General features: G+C 45.7%; 1 protein-coding gene across 3 annotated transcripts in view; it reads left to right on the plus strand.

Moving 5' to 3' along the window:
* alms1 (ALMS1 centrosome and basal body associated protein) overlaps window positions 1-24036 on the plus strand; it is a 96432-nt gene that overhangs the window by 60143 nt on the left and 12253 nt on the right. For 2 of the 3 annotated variants that reach the window (XM_063047194.1, XM_063047196.1), the window contains 3 exons: window positions 7442-7612; window positions 10163-10425; window positions 11891-12065. In XM_063047194.1, the coding sequence (XP_062903264.1) occupies window positions 7442-7612; window positions 10163-10425; window positions 11891-12065 (609 nt within the window). Of the gene's footprint in view, window positions 1-7441; window positions 7613-10162; window positions 10426-11890; window positions 12066-24036 lie in introns of those variants that run through there. The other variant, XR_010017785.1, reaches the window with a different exon arrangement.

A 24036-nucleotide genomic window follows, 5' to 3' on the forward strand; every position in this document is an offset into this window, starting at 1 on the left:
TTGAAAGTGCAGATTGTTATTAATGATTATGATATGGTTGGGATCACAGAGACATGGCTCCAGGGTGACCAAGGATGGGAGCTCAACGTTCAGGGATATTCAATATTCAGGAGGGATAGACATGAAAGAAAAGGAGGTGGGGTGGCGTTGCTGGTTAATGATGAGATTAACGCAATAGAAAGGAAGGACATAAGCCGGGAAGATATGGAATCGATACGGGTAGAGCTGCATAACACTAAGGGGCAGAAAACACTGGTGGGAGTTGTGTACAGGCCACCTAACAGTAGTAGTGAGGTCGGAGATGGTATTAAACAGGAAATTAGGAATGTGTGCAATAAAGGAACAGCAGTTATAATGGGTGACTTCAAACTACATGTAGATTGGGTGAACCAAATTGGTAAAGGTGCTGAGGAAGAGGATTTCTTGGAATGTATGCGGGATGGTTTTTTGAACCAACATGTCGAGGAACCAACTAGAGAGCAGGCTATTTTAGACTGGGTTTTGAGCAATGAGGAAGGGTTAATTAGCAATCTTGTCGTGAGAGACCCCTTGGGTAAGAGTGATCATAATATGGTGGAATTCTTCATTAAGATGGAGAGTGACATAGTTAATTCAGAAACAAAGGTTCTGAACTTAAAGAGGGGTAACTTTGAAGGTATGAGACGTGAATTAGCTAAGATAGACTGGCAAATGACACTTAAAGGATTGACGGTGGATATGCAATCGCAAGCATTTAAAGATTGCATGGATGAACTACAACAATTGTTCATCCCAGTTTGGCAAAAGAATAAATCAAGGAAGGTAGTGCACCTGTGGCTGACAAGAGAAATTAGGGATAGTATCAATTCCAAAGAAGAAGCATACAAATTAGCCAGAAAAAGTGGCTCACCTGAGGACTGGGAGAAATTCAGAGTTCAGCAGAGGAGGACAAAGGGCTTAATTAGGAAGGGGAAAAAAGATTATGAGAGAAAACTGGCAGGGAACATAAAAACTGACTGTAAAAGCTTTTATAGATATGTAAAAAGGAAAAGACTGGTAAAGACAAATGTAGGTCCCCTACAGACAGAAACAGGTGAATTGATTATGGGGAGCAAGGACATGGCAGACCAATTGAATAATTACTTTGGTTCTGTCTTCACTAAGGAGGACATAAATAATCTTCCAGAAATAGTAGGGGACAGAGGGTCCAGTGAGATGGAGGAACTGAGCAAAATACATGTTAGTAGGGAAGTGGTGTTAGGTAAATTGAAGGGATTAAAGGCAGATAAATCCCCAGGCCCAGATGGTCTGCATCCCAGAGTGCTTAAGGAAGTAGCCCAAGAAATAGTGGATGCATTAGTGATAATTTTTCAAAACTCGTTAGATTCTGGACTAGTTCCTGAGGATTGGAGGGTGGCTAATGTAACCCCACTTTTTAAAAAAGGAGGGAGAGAGAAACCGGGGAATTATAGACCGGTTAGCCTAACGTCGGTGGTGGGGAAACTGCTGGAGTCAGTTATCAAAGATGTGATAACAGCACATTTGGAAAGCGGTGAAATCATCGGACAAAGTCAGCATGGATTTGTGAAAGGAAAATCATGTCTGATGAATCTCATAGAATTTTTTGAGGATGTAACTAGTAGAGTGGATAGGGGAGAACCAGTGGATGTGGTATATTTGGATTTTCAGAAGGCTTTTGACAAGGTCCCACACAGGAGATTAGTGTGCAAACTTAAAGCACACGGTATTGGGGGTAAGGTATTGATGTGGATAGAGAATTGGTTAGCAGACAGGAAGCAAAGAGTGGGAATAAATGGGACCTTTTCAGAATGGCAGGCAGTGACTAGTGGGGTACCGCAAGGCTCAGTGCTGGGACCCCAGTTGTTTACAATATATATTAATGACTTGGATGAGGGAATTAAATGCAGCATCTCCAAGTTTGCGGATGACACGAAGCTGGGCGGCAGTGTTAGCTGTGAGGAGGATGCTAAGAGGATGCAGGGTGACTTGGATAGGTTGGGTGAGGGGGCAAATTCATGGCAGATGCAATTTAATGTGGATAAATGTGAAGTTATCCACTTTGGTGGCAAAAATAGGAAAACAGATTATTATCTGAATGGTGGCCGATTAGGAAAAGGGGAGGTGCAACGAGACCTGGGTGTCATTATACACCAGTCATTGAAAGTGGGCATGCAGGTACAGCAGGCGGTGAAAAAGGCGAATGGTATGCTGGCATTTATAGCGAGAGGATTTGAGTACAGGAGCAGGGAGGTACTACTGCAGTTGTACAAGGCCTTGGTGAGACCACACCTGGAGTATTGTGTGCAGTTTTGGTCCCCTAATCTGAGGAAAGACATCCTTGCCATAGAGGGACTACAAAGAAGGTTCACCAGATTGATTCCTGGGATGGCAGGACTTTCATATGAAGAAAGACTGGATGAACTAGGCTTGTACTCGTTGGAATTTAGAAGATTGAGGGGGGATCTGATTGAAACGTATAAAATCCTAAAGGGATTGGACAGGCTAGTTGCAGGAAGATTGTTCCCGATGTTGGGGAAGTCCAGAACAAGGGGTCACAGTTTGAGGATAAGGGGAAGCCTTTTAGGACTGAGATTAGGAAAAACTTCTTCACACAGAGAGTGGTGAATCTGTGGAATTCTCTGCCACAGGAAACAGTTGAGGCCGGTTCATTGGCTATATTTAAGCGGGAGTTAGATATGGCCCTTGTGGCTATGGGGATCAGGGGGAATGGAGGGAAGGCTGGTGCAAGGTTCTGAGTTGGATGATCAGCCATGATCATAATAAATGGCGGTGCAGGCTCGAAGGGCCGAATTTTCTATGTTTCTATATAAGAATAGGATGGTTTGCCAGGTGAATGCATGGCTGGAGACAGGGGTTAAGATTTTTGGATAATTGGGATCTCTTCTGGGGAAGGTATGATCTGCAGATAAGGGACTGGGTACACCTGAACACTAGCGGGTAGGTTGGCTCGAGTTGTTCGGGTGGTTTAAACTTATTTGGCAGGGGGATGGGAACTGTAGTGGTAGTACTGAAGGTAAGGTGTTTGGTTTACAAACAGAGGCAATGTTAGACTCTTAGCAAGAAGGGGCTGATGGTGATGGGGCAAAATTGCAGTCAACAGGATGAGTTGCAATGTAAAAGGCAGACAAAATTGAAAAGTGTGAAAGTAGATGAACAGCTACAGATAGACATGTTTGATGTTGCAGGCTAAAAGAAGATTATAGCTGGGAGCTTAATGTCCAATGTTTCACATCGTATCAAAAGGACAGGCTGGAAAGCAGAGAGGTGGCATTGCTCTGTTGGTTTAAAAAAAAAGAAATCAGATCATTAGAAAGAGATGACATAGGCTTGTCATATGGATAGCGTTTGCTGGCTCTGGGCCCCTATTCATTGGAATTCAGAAGAATGAGGGGTGACCTCATTGAAATCTATCAAACAGGGAAAGGCTTTGATAGAGTGGACGTGGAGACTTTTAGAACAGAGATGAGGAGGAATTTCTTTAGCTGGAGTGGTGAATCTGTGGAATTCATTGCCACAGGCAGCTGTAGAGACTAAGTCTTTATGTATATTTAAGGGAGAGGTTCATAGATTTTGATTGGTCAGGGCGTGAAGGAAGACGGGGAGAAGACAGGAGATTGGGCCTGGGAGGAAAATTGGATCAGCCATGATAAAATGGCGGAGTAGACTCAATGGGCCAAATGGCCTAATTCTGCTCCTGTATCTTTTGGTCTTATGGGTGGTGGTGGAGGCAGGTACAATAGAGAAATTTAAGAATCTCTTAGGTAGGTACATTAATGGTAGAAAAATGGGGGTTTATGAGGGAAGGACTGGTTAGATTGATAGTGGACTAGGTTAAAAGCTCTGCACAATATGTGGGCCAAAGGGCTTGTACTGTGCTGTAATGTTCTATGAGTAGTATTATTTTAAACACTACAGGCTGCTCCTGTTTGAATTGGTTGTTTTTTTTATGTTTTAACACGGTTTTTAGCTAAACAAAAATTGTAGATTTTACTAACACACGATTTGTATTTTTTAACTTGTATAATCTGACAATGTGTGGTGTTGGTCTCCACCTACTGACGGAAAAGCAGTTTAGCAGTTACATGATGGTTTACAGTATCACTGTTTCGTTTTTCATTGCCCAAGTGTTAACATATGACACGTGCTGTGACTATGTGTCTTTTAATAGGTTCTTCTTCATCTCAGGAATTTGCCTTTGCTCAAGTACAAAAGTGTTGGCCTCTGCAAAAATCACTATCTTGTTCTTGTTTCTTGTTCTTTTCTTTAGTTTCATATCCCCTGTATTTGTTTCTTTGTTTAAACTTTAAATTAAATGATCATGAAGCAGCAAGTTTTCACTCATTCTTGGACTCCTAAAAGAACCCGGGGATCGAAAAATCACCAGATCTCTCACTGTGTTACAGACCATAAATTAATATTGTGTGTTAAGTCAGAAAATGTGCAAAAATTGTTCAGTATGCTGACCAAGTCTGCACAGAATAGTAGTGAATGGCATAAAGGCACATGATACTGATAAAGAATGATTCCTAAAGTGGGGAGGGAGGGAGGGAGGGAGAGAGAGAGTAAGCAGGTTCACAGCATTGACAATATTGATACTTTGGAAGCTTGTTCATACATAGGGTGACACTTCATACTTAGGTTGGAGTCCATACATTGGTGCTGCTTCCTGTACCCATGCTGAACTTGTTGATTTAATTTGCTTTACCTTCAACTTCCATCCTGCCCTCAAATTTACCTAGCCCATTTCCGACACCTCCCTCACCATACTCGAACTCACCGTCTCTAGCAGCTTATCTACTGATGTCTATTATAAACCTACTGACTCTCACAGCCACTTGGACTATACCTCTTACCACCGTGTTACTTGTAAAAACGCCATCCCCTTCTCTTAATTCCTCCATTTCCGCTGCATCTGCTCTCAGGATGAGGCTTTACATTCTAGAACGAAAGAGATGGCTTCCTTTTTCAAAGAAAATGGCTTCCCTTCCTCTACCATCAATGGTGCCCTCAACAGCATCTCTTCCATTTCATGCACATCTGCTCTTACCCCATCCTCCCGCCACTCTACCAGGGATAGGGGTCCTCTTGGCCTCACTTACCACCCCACCAGCCTCTGCATCCAGCACATAATTCTCCGAAACAGCAAGCACATCTTTCCCTCCCCTCTCTCTTTCTGCAGGGATCGCTCCCTATGCGACTCCCTTGTCCATTCATCCCTCCCCACTAATCTCCCTCCTGGCACTTATCCTTGCAAGCAGAACAAGTGCTTCACCTGCCCCTGCACTTCCTCTCTCACTGCCGTTCTGGGCCCTAAACAGTCCTTCCAGGAGAGGTGACACCACCTTTGAGTCTGTTGGGGTCATATACTGTGTTTGGTGCTCCTGGTGTGGCCTTCTGTATATTGGTGAGACCCGACAGAGATTGGGAGACCGCTTCACCCGCCAGAAAAAGCGGGACACCCATTTTAATTCCACTTCCCATTCCCATGCTGATATGTCCTGATGAGGTCACACTTAGGCTGGAGGAACAACACCTTGTATTCTATCTGGGTAGCCTCCAACTTGATGGCATGAACATTGACTTCTCAAACTTCCGGTATTGCCCCCACCCCCTTTACCATTTCCCATTCCCTTTCCCCCTCTCATCTTATCTCCTTGCTCACCCATCGCCTCCCTCTGGTGCTCCTCTCCCTTTTTCTTTCTTCCATGGCCTTCTGTCTCTTTCACCACTTTACTTCCCAGCTCTTTACTTCATCCCTAACCCTCCAGGTTTCACCTGTCACCTTGTGTTTCTCTCTCTCCTTCCCCCACTTTTTAAATCTACCCCTTAGCTTTTTTCTCCAGTCTTGGGGAAGGGTTTCAGCCCGAACTGTTAACTATACTCTTTTCCCATAGATACCGCCTGGCCTGCTGAGATCCTCCAGCATTTTGTGTGTGTTGCTCATACATAGGGATGTTCATTACCTAAGGAAGCCTGTAGTCCACACACAGCTATAACCTTTCACTAATTGTGGACGCTGCCTGCAATACCTCATCATTAAGAACTTAAACCTGACCCATCAGCAGTTCCTTTCCTCCCCTCTCCCCAGCCCCGCAATAGATTTTCCTGCCATAAGCCATGCCATGTTAGCTGCCATAGGAGTAAAATTAGGCCATTTAGTCCTTCAGGTCTGGTCTGCCATTTTCTCATTATTATCCCTCTCAATCCCATTCTCCCTGTAACCTTTGACACCCTGACTAATCAAGAACCTATTAACCTCTCCTTTAAATATACCAAATGATTTGGCCTCTACATCCACCTGTGGCAATGAATTCCACAGATTCACCACCCTCTGGCTGAAGAAATTTCTCCTCGTCTCTGTTCCAAATGAACGTCCCTCTGTTATACAGCTGTGCCGTCTGGTCTTGGACTCCCCCACCATACGAAACGTCCTCTCCACATCCACTTTATCCAGGCCTTTCAATATCCAATAGGCTTCATTGAGATCCCTCTCCATTGTTCTAAACTCCAGCAAGTACAGGCCCAGAGCCATCATTTCCAGAATCATTCTGGAGAATCTCCTCTGGACCCACGCCAATGCCAGCACATCTTTTTATTTATTGATTGAGATACAGCGTAGAATAGGCCCTTCGAGCCACACTCCCAGCAATCTACCAATTTAATCTTGGCCTAATCAAAGGGCAATTTACAATAACTAGTTAACATACCAACCAGTACATCTTTGGACTGTGGGAGGAAACCGGAGCACCCGGAACAAACCTACGTGGTCACTTGAAGAACGTACAAGCTCCTTGCAGGCAGCAGCGGGATTGAATACAGGTTGACTGTACTGTAAAGTGTTGTGCTAACCAGCAATAAGGGACCCAAAATACTCACAGTACCCTGTGTAGTCTGACCAATGCTGTATAAAACCTCAGCATGCTTTTGTATTCTAGTCCTCTTGAAAGGAATGCTAACATTGCATTTGCTTTCCTCGTCACCGATTCAACCGGCAAGTTAACCTTTAGGGAATCCAACATGAGGACTCCTAAGTCCCCTTGCACCTCTGATTTCTGAATTTTCTCCCTGATAAGAAAATAGTCGATGCCTTTATTCCTTTGGGGTTCTGAATGGTCCGTGAACCCTACTTCACTATTCTGCTCTACTCATTTTTTTTTATAAGCTATAGTAAGTTTTAATCTATTGCACTATTCAGCTACCCCAAAACAACAAATGTCACGACAGTCAGTGATGATAGACCTGATTCTGAACTCCTCCATTACTGAGTCATTTTCTTAAGGTTTCAGCATCTGCAGTCTCTCTCAATCTCCCTCAAGTTTCTCATTTCCCTCTTTGAACTACCTGCTGTTACCGCCCCCCCCCCCACCGTTTGGGGCCCCCCACCCTCCCCTGGGTGGTGACAGCTGCTGTCTTGTGTCAGGCTCTCTGGAGATCGTCCCAGGTGCCACCAGGAGACAGACCCGTGACGTGGGGGTGACCTTCCCATCGCCGGATCCGGATGTGACCCTGCAGCGATTGACCAGGCCTGGGGACAGGAGGAAAGGTGTATTCCAGACTGAGATGAAACCTGGTAAAGACCACAGGACACCAGGTAAGGGAGTCAGCTGTCTGCTATATTGCTGGGAGCCTGGTCCAGACCAACACATCATTCAGTACTTCTTTGGTGTACTCTGTTCAGTTCTAGTCACCTCACTATAAGAAGGATGTGGAAGCTTTAGAGTGGGTGCAGAGGAGGTTTACAAGGATACTGCCTGCTTTGGAGAGCATTTTCTTATGAGGATAGGTTGGGCGAGCTAGGGCTTTTCTCTTTGGAGTGAAGGAGTTTGAGAGGTACTTGACAGAAGTGGACAAGATGATATGAGGACAGCCAGAGACTTTCTCCTCAGGGCGGCAATAGCTAATATGAGGGGGCATAATTATATGGTAATTGGAGGAATGTACTGCATGTGGAGGGTGTCAGAGTTAGTTTGTTTTTTACACAGAGTGGTAGGTGCATGGAATGCATTACCAGGGTAGTGGTAGAGGCAGACACATTAGTCGCATTAAAGAAAGTCTTCGATAGGCAGATGGATGATAGAAAACTGGAGGGCTATGCAGGAGGGAAGGGTTAGATTGATCTTAGAATAGGGTAAAAGGTTGGCACAACATCCTGGGAGGAAGGGCCTGTACTGTGGTGTACTGTGCTATGTTCATTCAGGTACTGGCAGGTTTGAGGGGCTGAATGGCCTTTTGCTCCTGTGTGACAGGGTGGTCAGCTGTTTGCTGCTCATAGCCAGAGCACCCAATTAACCTGTCACAGCCTCACATTCTCCACCAGTCTGCAGTGAGTGAGTGAGTGTCAAGGAGTGGAACCCACCTAATCTCAGCCTCTGTGTAGGCACCCTCACCTCCCCATTCCACATCTGGGGAGGGCACTGGGTAGAGCCCCTGCCTCTTGGGTTTGATCCCAACTTAATGGGGCTGTCTGTGTTGAGTCTGCAAGCTGTCCCTGTCACTGTGCTGGTTCCCCTAGAGAAATGTGCTAGAGTCCTCTGCCTTTCAAGTTGTTCCCGCATGTAGCCCATCTTTAAAGATCCTTCCTCTCCCAGGGATGAAATCTAGAGCTCCTGCTGGCATTTCTGTAGATCTGGGCTTTTACAGGAAAGAGTTGCTAGCCCCATGCCCAATTTTCCTCCTTTCACAGCCGGACTTGGGAACCATCCTTGGCAGAGTTGGTGGGCTAATCAGCTGCTGTGAATTGTCCTTATTGTGTGGGTGGAACCAGGCCCAGTGTGTGTAGGTGATTGGTCAGCACGGGGTGGATGGACTGAAGGGCCTGTATCACACTAACTCTGCATTCACATCTTCTCTCAGTTTACTTCGCCTCTTTTGTCAGAACCACTCTAATCCCCTCAAAACTGGGCATTTCATTGTTAGTTATTTTACTTGGAGAGCAGGTCCTCCTGTGGCTCAATGAGCTGCACCCTAGCCTACCACAGGACAACTTACAATAACCAGTGAACCCCCTAGCTAGTACGTCTTTGTATTGTGGGAGGAAACAGGGGTGCCTGGAGGAAACCCACCTGCACACGGGAATCAACGTACAATCTTACTTACAGAGAATGCAGGAATTGAATTCTGAGGGCTGATGCCGCGAACTTCCTGCTAACCGCTACTCTGCCATGATGTCCAATTATTATGGTGCCAACAATCGGGGTTCAATTCCTGCTGTCTCTAAGGAGTTTGTACGTTCTTCCCGTGACCATGTGGGTTTCCTCTGGGTGCTCCAGTTCCCACCACGTCCCAAATACATACGGGTTAGGATTAGTGAATCGTGGACATGCTCTGTTGACGTTGGAAGCATGGCGACATTTGTAGGCTGCTCTCAGCACATTCTCAGACTGCTTTGGTCATTGACGCAAATGACTCACTTTGCTGTATGTTTCGATGTACGTGTGACAAATAAAGCTAATCTGTGTGTGGTGTGGTGGTGGAGTTCATGGTGCCTGTGTGGTGTGATGTTGAGGTTCAGTGAACCTGTGTGATGTTCTGGGGGTCCCTTCCTTAGGGTATGATTAACCCATGTGATTCTGTGATCCCACTGTTGCCTGCTTGGTGTTGGAGATGGGTGTGGAGGGGTTTGGGGTCCCTCCCTGCAGTTCTGTTAACCTGTGTTGTTTCTCTGAATCAGAATCTGGTTTAATACCACCGGCATATGTTATGAAATTTGTTAACTTTGCAACAGTACAATGCAATACATGAGAAATATAGAGAAAAAGAACTGAATTACAGTGTGTGTGTGTTTGTTTATTTATATTTTACAGGTATATGTATATTAAATAGTTAAATTAAATAACTAGTGCAAAAACAAAAGTGTTCATGGATTCAGTGTCCATTCAGAAATCTGGTGGCAGAGGGGAAGAAGCTGTTCCTGAATTGAATGTGTGCCTTCAGGCTCCTGTACCTGCTTCCTGCTGGTAACAGTGAGAAGAGGGCATGTCCTGGGTGGTGGGAATCACGAATGGTGAACGCTGCCTTTCTGAGGTACTGCTTCTTGAAGATGTCTTGGAAACAATGCAGTCTAGTACCCATGAGGAGCTGACTAGTGTTACAGTTCTCTGCAGCTTGCTTCGATAACCCAGCTCTCTTATTCTGACCCCAGCTGTCGCCTGGTACATACCTGCACATGAGCTACAGGGGGACTGGAGGAAGGAGAATACCAATAAACCATCGCTGAATCGACCGGTGCAGGCGTGGGCCCAGTGGGGGCCTGTCCCCCAGCCGTGGAGGGAGCCGCTCCGACAAAGGCATCTGCAGGAGCAGTGGGTCAGCAAGGAGGCACAGGACACCCGGCTCCCACCGCCAGCTCGAGAGGATGGGGTTGGGGGCAAGTTCCTCTCCACTCTTGTTCCCCTCACGCTCAGGGTAAGGAACATTTTTGTCACCTACCTACAAGAAAGATATCCATAGCACTGAAAGAGTGCAGAGACGACTTACAAGGATGTTGTCGGGACATGAGGACCTGAGTTAGAGGGAAAAGTTGAATACGTTAGGATGATAGAGGTATACAAAATTATGAAGGATATAGATAGGGTAAATGCAAGCAGGCTTTTTTTAATGAGGTTGGATGAGACTAGAACTAGAGGTGATGGGTTAAGGGTGAAAAGTGAACATTTTGAGGGGAACATTGGGGGGAACCTCATCACTCAGAGGGTGGTGAGAGTGTGGATCAAGCTGGCAGCACAAATGGCCTATGTGAGCTCGATTTCAACATTTAAGGGAAATTTGGATAGGTAAGTGGATGGGAGGGGTATGGTGACTATGTTCCAGGCGCAGCTTGATGAGACTAGGCAGATTTCTAGTTCAGCATGTACTAGATGGGCCAAAGGATTTTTTTTTGTGCTGTTCTATGTCCTATGACTCGATGTATGGTTACTGATTTGATCTGTATATGTCACAATGATTTTATACTCAGCAGCTAGGGATCTTGGGGGGGGTGTCATTTTGTGAGGGAGGGTGATATCATAGCAGCTCTCCCCCTGTTGGACTGCAGGGACCCGGTGGTGCCCTGGACTCTGGTGTCCCCAGGGTGTGCGCGGTGGCTCAGACTCTTGAATCGTTTGGGAGAGGATAGGTTGAGATCCGCAGTGGGGCCAAGTGGTGTAAATATACGAGTCCTTCCCTCCAAAGCGAGCACCTGTTGGATTGTGGGGTAACTCTCTGCAGTAATTTGGGGACCCGATTCCTCTCGGGAATGTCGGTGGGGTGAGGTTGCTCATGGTTACTGATGATGCAGGGCCTTGATTGGAAATGTTGACTGTCCATCTCCCCTCACAGATGCACCCCGACCTGCTGAACTTCGGTGTCTTATTTGCCTAAATCTGTGTTAATGTTTGCAGAGATTAGTGTTCAAGCACCAGCTCCCAGCTCCGAGGAGGTTCCCCACCCCACTAGAACCCTGAAAGACCCGGTTGTCACCTGTCCTGTACGAGCAGAGGACATTGTGACGCATTCCAGTTAGGGTGAACCAACCGGTACAGAGAGAGGCAGGACACAGTCTGCCGGAGTACTCTGTGCACTAAATTCTGGCTTTATACTGCCCCTAGGTCCTGAACACAGGCACCAACAGGTTGCACTCCACAGTGGAGATGCTGGTGCTTCCCCTCCCCCCTCCCCGGGGTTGTGCTCTGCAGAGAAGTGAGCAGAGCACTGGCTAGGTGTGATCAGCAACTAGCTGCGTGTTGATGTTCAGGTGGGTCACCAGAATGATTGACTTCTGTGGGTGAAGAGGCTGGTGGTCAGTCTGGGATGGGGTGGCAGAGTAGGGATGTATGTGCTGTGATTGGTGCCCTCTATCCATTTATGTTCCCCTTCTCCCTCCCCACCTCAGGAAGCCTTGACCATGAACAAACCCTGGTTCATCTCCCACTCACAAGAGCGTGTTCGTCGCCTTGCCTTGCTGGTGGAAGAGAGGAAGTTGCAGAGTGAACTACAGAGCGAGAGGGACAGATTGTTCAACCAGCCCCCATCGCGGGGCTTCCAGGAGTGGAGGAGCCAGCATCCAGGTGAGTGCTGACAGCCTGGTTTATTGTTGTCACAGCTATCCAGGAACACTTTGTCTTGCCAGACTTACCATTTCAAAATGGAGGCAGCGTAAGGTGAATAGAATGCAGAATATAATCAGACCTGCACTCTACTGCAGTACACACTCCCCTTCAGACCCGTTTCTGCACTAACACACAGCCCACTGGAGGAACTCATGACTACATGGCCAGTTCTGCCATGGTGAAATGGTGTCACGGGTAGATAGGGTCATAAAGAAAGCTTTTGGCCCATTGGCCTTCGTAAATCTTAAGTATTGAGTACAAGAGATGAAATGTTATCTTTAATTTGTCTAAGACATACATTGGTGAGGCATAATTTGGAGTTTTGTGTGCAGTTTTGGTCACTTGCTTACAGGAAAGATGTAAGTAAGGTTGAAAGAGTACAAGAGAAAATTTACAAGGATGTTGCTGGGTCTGGAGGACGCGAATTATAGGGAAAGTTTGAATAGATTAGGACATTATTCCTGGGAGCATAGGAGATTGAGGGGAGATTTGATAGACCAAAGTCCATAAAATATAGGAGCAGAACTAGGCTATTTAGTCCATCGAGTCTGCACCACCATTTCATCATGGCTGATCCATTTTTCCTCTCAGCCCCAATCTCCTGCCTTCTCCCCGTATCCCTTCATGCCCTGACCAGTCAAGAATCTATCAACCTCTGCCTTAAGTATACATAAAGTCTTGGCCTCCACCGTGCCTGTGGCAAAGAATTCCACAGATTCATCACTTTCTGGCTAAAGAATTTCCTCCTCATCTGTTCTGAAAGGATGCCCCTCTATTCTGAGGCTGTGTCCTCTGATCTTACACCTTCCGACCATAGGAAACATCATCTCCACATCTGCAAACTTTGCTACAAAGCCCTAATCATTGACATAATGTAAAAAGAATCAACCCAGACCTTGATGGAACTCCACTAATCACTGGCAGCCAACCAGAAAAGGCTCCCTTTATTCCCAGTCTTTGCCTGCTGCCAATCAGCCACTGTTTTATCCATGCTAGAATCTTTCCTGTAATGCCATGGGCTTGTAGCTTGTTAAACAGCCTTGTGCGTGGCACCTTGTCAAATGACTTCTGAAAATCCAAGTACGCAACATCAACCGATTCTCCTTTCTGTCCTGCTTGATGTATCTTCAAAGAATTCCAACAGATTTGTCAGGCAAGATTTTCCCTTGATGAAACCATGCTGACTGTGGCCTATTTTATCATTACCTCTATGTACCCTGAAATCATATCCTTAACAACAGAGTCTGTCTTCATAACCACTGAGGTCAGACTAACTAGCTTATAGTTTCCCTCCTGCTGCCTCTCTCCCTTCTTGAAGAGTGGAGTGACATTTGCAATTTTCCATTCTTCCAGAAACAATCCAGAATCAAGTGCTTCTTGAAAGACCATTGCTAATGCATCCACAATCTCTTCAGCCACCTCTTTCAGAACCCTGTGGTGGACACCATCTGGCCCAGGTGATTATCTACCCTGGGACCTTTCAGTTTCCCAAGAACCTTCTCTGTAGTACTGGTAACTTTGTACACACTTCATGACCCCGGATACCTTTGACTTTCACCATACTGCTGCTGTCTTCCACAGTGAAGACTGATGCAAAATACAGGTGTCATACAAATCATTCACATACAGGTGTCCCCCGCTTTTCGAACGTTCGCTTTACGAAACCTCACTGTTACGAAAGACCTACATTAGTTCCCTGTTTTCGCTAACAGAAGGTGTTTTTACTGTTACGATAAAAGGCAGTGCACGATAAAAAGCAGAGCACGCCCCGAGCAGCCGCTCTCCCCCGGATTCGGAACGGCATTCTAGCCGGCATTGCTTAAACACAAGCCTGTGAGCAGCCGTTTGCAAGATGAGTTCTAAGCTATCGGAAAAGCCTAAAAGAGCTCGTAAATGTGTTACACTTAGCCTAAAACTAGACATAATTAAGCGTTTCAATCATGGTGAACGAAGGAAGGACAAAGTGAGTTTGGCTTGTGGAAGCTGACAAAGATGATGTTGAAGAGGTTTTGGCATCCCATGACCAAGAACTAATAGATGAAGAGTTGATGCAATTGGAAGAGGAAAGGATAACAATTGAAACCGAATGCAGTAGTGAATGGACCGAAAGTGAAGTCCTCCAGGAACTGAACATGAAGCAACTGCATGAGATTTTCGCTGCAATGATAAAGTACAACTTTAATTTTGAAAGGGTACGTCGGTTTAGGGCATATTTGCAAGATGTTTTGAGTGCTTACAAAGAACTGTATGATCTAAAAATGCGCGAGGCTAGCAGTCAAGCAAGCTTTCCACATCAGCCACAGCAGACGACGAACCTCGACCTTCGACATCGAGGCAGGCAGACATAGAAGAAGCAACACTCACAACACGCTGGAGGAACTCAGCAGGTCGGGCAGCATCAGTGGAAAAGATCGATCGATATTTCAGGCCGGAACCTTCGTCCTGACGAAGGGTTCCGGCCTGAACCGTCGATCAATCTTTTCCACTGATGCTGCCCGACCTGCTGAGTTCCTCCAGCGTGTTGTGAGTGTTGCTTTGACCCCAGCATCTGCAGACTATTTTGTGTAGACAGAGAAGAAGATGACCTGCCTGCCCTGATGGAAACAGACGACACCTCAGTGTCCCACCACCCTAACCCCTGGGCCGTGGACCGATACATTGCCGCGGAGAATGCAGTGGTAGCCAGGAGGCACCCAGCACATCTTTAAGAAAAAAGCCGAAATGAAAAAGCTAATTAATTAGGTGCCGCCTGGCACGTAAATGTCGGCCCAGGGCAGAGGTGATTGCCGATTGCGTCGCCTCTGATCTGGGCTGATGTTTACGTGCCGGGCGGCACCTAAGTAATTAGCTTGTTTATTTTGGCTTTTTTCTTAAAGATGTGTTGGGTGTGTCTTGGCTACCGCTGTATACTTCGCAGATCGGTATTGGTGGGCGGCCTAGAGGGTGGGGGCCACTGCACCGCCCCAACCTCTGATGACTCAGCCTAACACACCATCATCAGTGTGCTCGCTGTCTTCCCAATTCTGGTAGGTGATATTACACTGTACATACATTATTTCTACTTTATATAGGTTGTGTATTTTTATGCGTTATTTGGTATGATTTGGCAGCTTCATAGCTTAAAGGTTACTGGAGAGAGTATTTTCGCCGAGAGTGCTTGCGTGAGATTTTCTGCCGAGAGCGCTTGCGTGAGATTTTCGCTATGGGGAACAGTGCAGGCAATGATTGTAGAGAAGTATTTCTACTTTATATAGGCTGTATATTTATCATATCATTCCTGCTCTTACTATATGTTACTGTTATTTTAGGTTTTATGTGTTATTTGGCATGATTTGGTAGGTTATTTTTGGGTCTGTGAATGCTCGCAAATTTTTCCCATATAAATAAATGGTAATTGCTTCTTCGCTTTACAACCTTACAGCTTACGAACTGTTTCATAGGAACACTCTATCTTCAGATGGCAGGGGAACCCTGTATTCAGTTTGTCCACCATTTCCTTGTCCCCCATTACTACCCCTCCAGCTTTGTTTTCGAGTGGTCCGATATCCACTCTCATCTCTTTTTTTACACTTTATATATCTGAAGAAACTTATGGTGTCCTCTTTAATATTATTAGCTGGCTTACTTTCGTATTCCATCTTTACCTTCTTAATTAGGGGTCCCCAACCTTTTTTGCACTGCGGACCGGTTTAATATTGACAATATTCTTGCGGACCGGCCGACTGGGGTGGGGGGGGGGGTGGGGCGCGGGTAGGGTTGCCGACGAACAAGAGTAGCGCTCAGATGTGTTGTTTACCCAAAGACTACAATGACCATGAAGCCTTGCGCGGGCACCAATGCGCATGCGCTTCGTGACCTGCCCCGCGCGCACGCGCGCTCTCCCTCTCCTTCCCTCCCCAAATCCTTTTTGGCGATTCTGTCCGTGGGGGTGGGTGCTAATCACTACCGGAATATAGGTGATAAGTGGGTAATACACTCAATTTTGTTTCTAAAAAGGAAAAATTTGTTGGATGCATTAGTGATAATTTTTCAAAACTCGTTAGATTCTGGACTAGTTCCTGAGGATTGGAGGGTGGCTAATGTAACCCCACTTTTTAAAAAAGGAGGGAGAGAGAAACCGGGGAATTATAGACCGGTTAGCCTAACGTCGGTGGTGGGGAAACTGCTGGAGTCAGTTATCAAGGATGTGATAACAGCACATTTGGAAAGCAGTGAAATGATCGGACAAAGTCAGCATGGATTTGTGAAAGGAAAATCATGTCTGACGAATCTCATAGAATTTTTTGATGATGTAACTAGTCGAGTGGATAGGGGAGAACCAGTGGATGTGGTATATTTGGATTTTCAAAAGGCTTTTGACAAGGTCCCACACAGGAGATTAGTGTGCAAACTTAAAGCACACGGTATTGCGGGTAAGTATTGGTGTGGGTGGAGAATTGGTTAGCAGACAGGAAGCAAAGAGTGGGAATAAACGGGACCTTTTCAGAATGGCAGGCGGTGACTAGTGGGGTACCACAAGGCTCAGTGCTGGGACCCCAGTTGTTTACAATATATATTAATGACTTGGATGAGGGAATTAAATGCAGCATCTCCAAGTTTGCGGATGACACGAAGCTTGGCGGCAGTGTTAGCAGTGAGGAGGATGCTAAGAGGATGCAGGGTGACTTGGATAGGTTGGGTGAGTGGGCAAACTCATGGCAGATGCAATTTAATGTGGATAAATGTGAAGTTATCCACTTTGGTGGCAAAAATAGGAAAACAGATTATTATCTGAATGGTGGCCGATTAGGAAAAGGGGAGGTGCAACGAGACCTGGGTGTCATTATACACCAGTCATTGAAAGTGGGCATGCAGGTACAGCAGGCGGTGAAAAAGGCAAATGGTATGCTGGCATTTATAGCGAGAGGATTCGAGTACAGGAGCAGGGAGGTACTACTGCAGTTGTACAAGGCCTTGGTGAGACCACACCTGGAGTATTGTGTGCAGTTTTGGTCCCCTAATCTGAGGAAAGACATCTTTGCCATAGAGGGAGTACAAAGAAGGTTCACCAGATTGATTCCTGGGATGGCAGGACTTTCATATGAAGAAAGACTGGATGAACTGGGCTTGTACTTGTTGGAATTTAGAAGATTGAGGGGGGATCTGATTGAAACGTATAAGATCCTAAAGTGATTGGACAGGCTAGATGCAGGAAGATTGTTCCCGATGTTGGGGAAGTCCAGAACGAGGGGCCACCGTTTGAGGATAGAGGGGAAGCCTTTTAGGACCAAGATTAGGAAAAACTTCTTCACATAGAGAGTGGTGAATCTGTGGAATTCTCTGCCACAGGAAACAGTTGAGGCCAGTTCATTGGCTATATTTAAGAGGGAGTTAGATATGGCCCTTGTGGCTACGGGGGTCAGGGGGTATGGAGGGAAGGCTGGGGCAGGGTTCTGAGTTGGATGATCAGCCATGATCATAATAAATGACGGTGCAGGCTCGAAGGGCCGAATGGCCTACTCCTGCACCTATTTTCTATGTTTCTAACGAATTTAATATTAAACACGCAGCGCATATTTTCCTCACATGGATATAATAAGTCAATTATCAGGGAAGCTTGAAGTGTTGAACGAACTTCCAGTAGAAGTGGCAGAAGCAGGTTCGATATTATCATTTGAAGAAAAATTGTACAGGTATATGGACAGGAAAGGAATGGAGGGTTATGGGCTGAGTGCAGGTCGGTGGGACTAGGTGAGAGTAGCGTTCGGCACGGACTAGAAGGGCAGAGATGGCCTGTTTCCGTGCTGTAATTGTACATAAGTCAATAACATCATAACATTTTAAGTAATATTTGGATATTAAACACTCAGCGCATATTTTCCCCATATGAACATATAAAATCATTGCAACACATCAATATCGCTGAACCAGTGGGAGCCCTGGGCTTGTTTCCCGGCAACAAGACGGACCTATCGAGGAGTGATGGGAGACAGCGATACTCGAAGGAGGTTCCTTATAGAAACATAGAAAATAGGTGCAGGAGTAGGCCATTCGGCCCTTCGAGCGTGCACCGCCATTTATTATGATCATGGCTGATCATCCAACTCAGAACCCCGCCCCAGCCCTCCCTCCATACCTCCTGACCCCTGTAGCCACAAGGGCCATATCTAACTCCCTCTTAAACATAGCCAATGAACTGGCCTCAACAGTTTGCCGTGGCAGAGAATTCCACAGATTCACCACTCTCTGTGTGAAGAAGTTTTTCCTAATCTCGGTCCTAAAAGGCTTCCCCTCTATCCTCAAACTGTGACTCCTCGTTCTGGACTTCCCCAACATCGGGAACAATCTTCCTGCATCTAGCCTGTCCAATCCCTTTAGGATCTTATACGTTTCAATCAGATCCCCCCTCAATCTTCTAAATTCCAACAAGTACAAGCCCAGTTCATCCAGTCTTTCTTCATATGAAAGTCCTGCCATCCCAGGAATCAATCTGGTGAACCTTCTTTGTACTCCCTCTATGGCAAAGATGTCTTTCCTCAGATTAGGGGACCAAAACTGCACACAATACTCCAGGTGTGGTCTCACCAAGGCCTTGTACAACTGCAGTAGTACCTCCCTGCTCCTGTACTCGAATCCTCTCGCTATAAATGCCAGCATACCATTTGCCTTTTTCACCGCCTGCTGTACCTGCATGCCCACTTTCAATGACTGGTGTATAATGACACCCAGGTCTCGTTGCACCTCCCCTTTTCCTAATCGGCCACCATTCAGATAATAATCTGTTTTCCTATTTTTGCCACCAAAGTGGATAACTTCACATTTATCCACATTAAATTGCATCTGCCATGAGTTTGCCCACTCACCCAACCTATCCAAGTCACCCTGCATCCTCTTAGCATCCTCCTCACTGCTAACACTGCCGCCAAGCTTCGTGTCATCCGCAAACTTGGAGATGCTGCATTTAATTCCCTCATCCAAGTCATTAATATATATTGTAAACAACTGGGGTCCCAGCACTGAGCCTTGCGGTACCCCACTAGTCACCGCCTGCCATTCTGAAAAGGTCCCGTTTATTCCCACTCTTTGCTTCCTGTCTGCTAACCAATTCTCCACCACACCAATACCTTACCCCCAATACCGTGTGCTTTAAGTTTGCACACTAATCTCCTGTGTGGGACCTTGTCAAAAGCCTTTTGAAAATCCAAATATACCACATCCACTGGTTCTCCCCTATCCACTCTACTAGTTACATCCTCAAAATGTCCAGTCTATTCTGCAATTTAGTTTTCCTTGCATTCATTGCAGAAAACTCCGCTTCGCAGAAAAATGTTGGAAATGGAAGCAACGTTTTCAGTGCTTTCGTGGCTATCTCAGGACATTTAGCCTTGACTTTGATCCAGAATGCCGACAGAGATGTTATGTCAAATATACTTCTCAGCCCGTCGACATTTGCAAGCTCGAGGGGTTGATCGCCTTCCCGCCCTGACACGGATGACGCGCGGGTCATGACCTCGCCTGCGTAATGACTCAACAGTGGCAGTGACCGGGAATGAGGAAAGGTGCAGCTGACCAAATCATATCGCTTCCTCGCGGCCCAGTAGCGCATGCTCTGCGGCCCGGTGGTTGGGGACCACTGTTCTTAATAACATTTTAGTTGCCTTCTGTTGTTTTTTAAAAGCATCCCAAACCTCTAACTTCCCACAAATTTTTCCTCTATTATATGCCTGTCTTTGGTTTTTCTCTCATGTCTCTGTAAATCCCTTTACTCCACTGTAATACTGATATATCTGGCTTTAGCTGCTGCTTCTCAAATTTCAGGGTGAATTTGATCATATTATGATTACTTGCCCCTTTGGGTTCTTTTATTTTAAGCTCGCTAATCAATTCTGGTTCATTGCACAACTTTCAATCCAGAATAGCTGATCCCCTAGTGAGATCAATCATGAGATGCTCAAAAGAGCCATCTTTTAGGAACGTTAGAAATCTTCCCTCTTGAAATTGAGCACCAACCTGATTTTCCCATTCTACCTGCATATTGAAGTCCCCATGACCATTGTAACATTGTCCTTTTGGTATGTATTTTCTACCTCCCGTTGTAATTTGTAGGCCCAGTCCTTACTATTGTTTGTGAGTCTGTTTTACCATTGCAGTTCCTCAGCTCTATCTCAATGACTCAACACCTTCAGACCCTGTCACCTCTTTCTAATGATTTTATTTCATTTTTTGCTTACAGAATACCACCCCCTCTGCCTTCCTGCCTGTCCTTTCTGTACGATGTGTATCTTTGGACATTAAGTTCCCGACTATAATCTTCTTTCAGCCATGATTCAGTGATGCTCTCAACATCATACCTGCCAATCTTCAACTGCAACAAGTTCATCTATCATATTCCGTATACTGCACGCATTCAGACATAACACCTTTTGTCCTCTTATATACCCTTTGTGATTTAGTTCGCCTTTTATGTTGCGACTCATCCTGATAACTGCAATTTTGCCCTGTCAACTGCTTTTCCTTACTACACATTGCCTCTGTGCCTAAACCAGGTACCTCATCTTCAGCACTATCATCCGCCTTTCCTACCACAACTTTGTCTGAGGTCTTACCAGCATCTGCTTCCACAACCTCCACTAATTGTTCTGGCACTCTGGTTCCCAGCCTCCTGAAACTCTAGTTTAAACCCACCATGCAGCATTAAGAAACCTTCCCACTGGGATATTAATCCCCCTCCAGTTCAGGTGCAAAACGTCCCTTCTGTGCGGGTCCCACCTTCCATGGAAGAGAGCCCAATGATCCAAAAATCATTGGACAAGGGAGAGGCTGTGGATGTTGTGTATTTCGATTTTCAAAAGGCCTTCAATAAGGTGCCGCATATGAGGCTGCTTAATAAGATGAGAGCCCATACAATTATAGGAAAGGTATTGAAATGGGTGGAGCATTGGCTGATAGGCAGAAAGCAAAGGGTGGGAATAAAGGGATCCTATTCTGACTGGTTGCCGGTTACTAGTGGTGTTCCGCAGGGGTCGGTGTTGGGGCCGCTTCTTTTTACGATGTATATTGATGATTTGGATAATGGATTAAATGGTTTAGTGGCTAAGTTTGCAGATGACACCAAGATAGGTGGAGGAGCAGGAAATGTTGAAGAAACGGAAAGGTTGCAGAGAGACTTAGTCAGTTTAGGAGAGTGGGCAAAGAAATGGCAGATGAGATACAACGTTGACAAATGTACGATTGTACATTTCGGAAGAAGAAATAATCGGGCAGATTATTATTTAGATGGGGAGAAAATTCAAAAATCGGAAGTGCAAAGGGACTTGGGGGTCCTCGTGCAGGATACCCTAAAGGTTAACCACCAAGTTGGATTGGCGGTAAGGAAAGCGAATGCTATGTTGGCATTCATTTCAAGAGGAATAGTGTATAAGAGTAAGGAGGTGTTGATGAGGCTCTATGGGGCATTAGTGAGACCTCATTTGGAATACTGTGTGCAGTTTTGGGCCCCCTATCTTAGAAAGGATATACTGACGTTGGAGAGAGTTCGGAGAAGATTTACGAGGATGATAGTAACAGTAGTAGGATAACAGTAGTAGTGAGGTCGGAGATGGTATTAAACAGGAAATTAGAAATGTGTGCAATAAAGGAACAGCAGTTATAATGGGTGACTTCAATCTACGTGTAGATTGGGTGAACCAAATTGGTAAAGGTGCTGAGGAAGAGGAATTCTTGGAATGTATGCGGGATGGTTTTTTGAACCAACATGTCGAGGAACCAACTAGAGAGCAGGCTATTCTGGACTGGGTTTTGAGCAATGGGGAAGGGTTAATTAGCGATCTTGTCGTGAGAGGCCCCTTGGGTAAGAGTGACCATAATATGGTGGAATTCTTCATTAAGATGGAGAGTGACATAGTTAATTCAGAAACAAAGGTTCTGAACTTAAAGAGGGGTAACTTTGAAGGTATGAGACGTGAATTAGCTAAGATAGACTGGCAAATGACACTTAAAGGATTGACGGTGGATATGCAATGGCAAGCATTTAAAGGTTGCATGGATGAACTACAATAATTGTTCATCCCAGTTTGGCAAAAGAATAAATCAAGGAAGGTAGTGCACCCGTGGCTGACAAGAGAAAAAGGCGAATGGTATGCTGGCATTTATAGCGAGAGGATTTGAGTACAGGAGCAGGGAGGTACTACTGCAGTTGTACAAGGCCTTGGTGAGACCACACCTGGAGTATTGTGTGCAGTTTTGGTCCCCTAATCTGAGGAAAGACATCCTTGCCATAGAGGGAGTACAAAGAAGGTTCACCAGATTGATTCCTGGGATGGCAGGACTTTCATATGAAGAAAGACTGGATGAACTAGGCTTGTACTCGTTGGAATTTAGAAGATTGAGGGGGGATCTGATTGAAACGTATAAAATCCTAAAGGGATTGGACAGGCTAGATGTAGGAAGATTGTTCCCGATGTTGGGGAAGTCCAGAACGAGGGGTCACAGTTTGAGGATAAGGGGGAAGCCTTTTAGGACCGAGATTAGGAAAAACTTCTTCACACAGAGAGTGGTGACTCTGTGGAATTCTCTGCCACAGGAAACAGTTGAGGCCAGTTCATTGGCTATATTTAAGAGGGAGTTAGATATGGCCCTTGTGGCTACGGGGATCAGGGGGTATGGAGGGAAGGCTGGGGTGGGGTTCTGAGTTGGATGATCAGCCATGATCATAATAAATGGCGGTGCAGGCTCGAAGGGCCGAATGGCCTACTCCTGCACCTATTTTCTATGTTTCTATGTTTTCTATGATTCCTGGAATGCAGGGGCTAACATATGAGGAGCGTCTGTCGGCTCTTGGATTGTATTCATTAGAGTATAGAAGAATGAGAGGGGATCTCATAGAAACGTTTTGAATGTTGAAAGGGTTGGACAGAGTAGATGTGGAAAGGTTGTTTCCCTTGGTGGGTGAGTCCAGGACAAGAGGCCATAGTCTTAGAATTAGAGGGTACCCAGTTAAAACAGAGATGAGGAGAAATTTTTTTAGCCAGAAGGTCGTGGATTTGTGGAATTCGTTGCCACATACAGCTGTGGAGGCTCGATCATTGAGGGTGTTTAAGGAGGAGATTGACAGGTATCTAATTAGTCAGAGTATCAAGGGATATGGGGAAAAAGCCGGAAATTGGGACTAGATGGGTGAATAGTTTAGCTCATGGGGGAGCTGCGGAGCAGACTCGATGGGCCGAATGGCCTACTTCTGCTCCTTTGTCTTGTGATCTTGTGAAAAATCTTATACCCTCCCTCCTATACTAACTCCTTAGCTACATGTTTAACTGTATAATCTTCCTAGTTTTGGCCTCACTAGCACGTGGCATGGGTGGCAATCCTGAGATCACAACCCTGGAGGTCCTGCCCTTTAACTTAGCACATAACTCCTTGTGCAGACCTTGTCACTTGTCCTACCCATGTCATTGGTACCTACGTAGACCACAACTTCTGGTTGTTCACCCTCTCACTTAAGAATGTTGAGAACTTGATCCTGGAGCTGGGCACCAGGGAGGCAACATACCATCTGGGAATCTTGTTCTCACCCAAAATCCATAAGATACACCCAAAAGTATTAAAGAAGCAAAATCTTTGTTGTCCGACGTTACCACTGTCCTCGATACAAAGGTGGACCTGTCTCCAGTGGAGTGGCTAAATCGATTGTGGCCAGCAGCAGATATTTGAACAGTTCATGTTTCTCATAAAATTAAGCAGAGGGATCCTAGTAGTCTTATACAGCACGGAGTCAGGGCCGTCAGTCCAACAAGTCCATGCCGTGCCCATAGCCCTGTAAACCTCTCCTATCCATGTTCTAATTTAGATGGGTTTTAAATGTTGTTAATATGCCCACCTCAAACATAGAACATTGTAGCACAGTGTGGGCCCTCTGGCCCACAAAGTTCTGCCAACTTTTTAACCATGATGA

Source organism: Mobula hypostoma, chromosome 4 (assembly GCF_963921235.1).
Source record: "Mobula hypostoma chromosome 4, sMobHyp1.1, whole genome shotgun sequence".
Lineage (NCBI taxonomy): Eukaryota > Metazoa > Chordata > Chondrichthyes > Myliobatiformes > Myliobatidae > Mobula > Mobula hypostoma.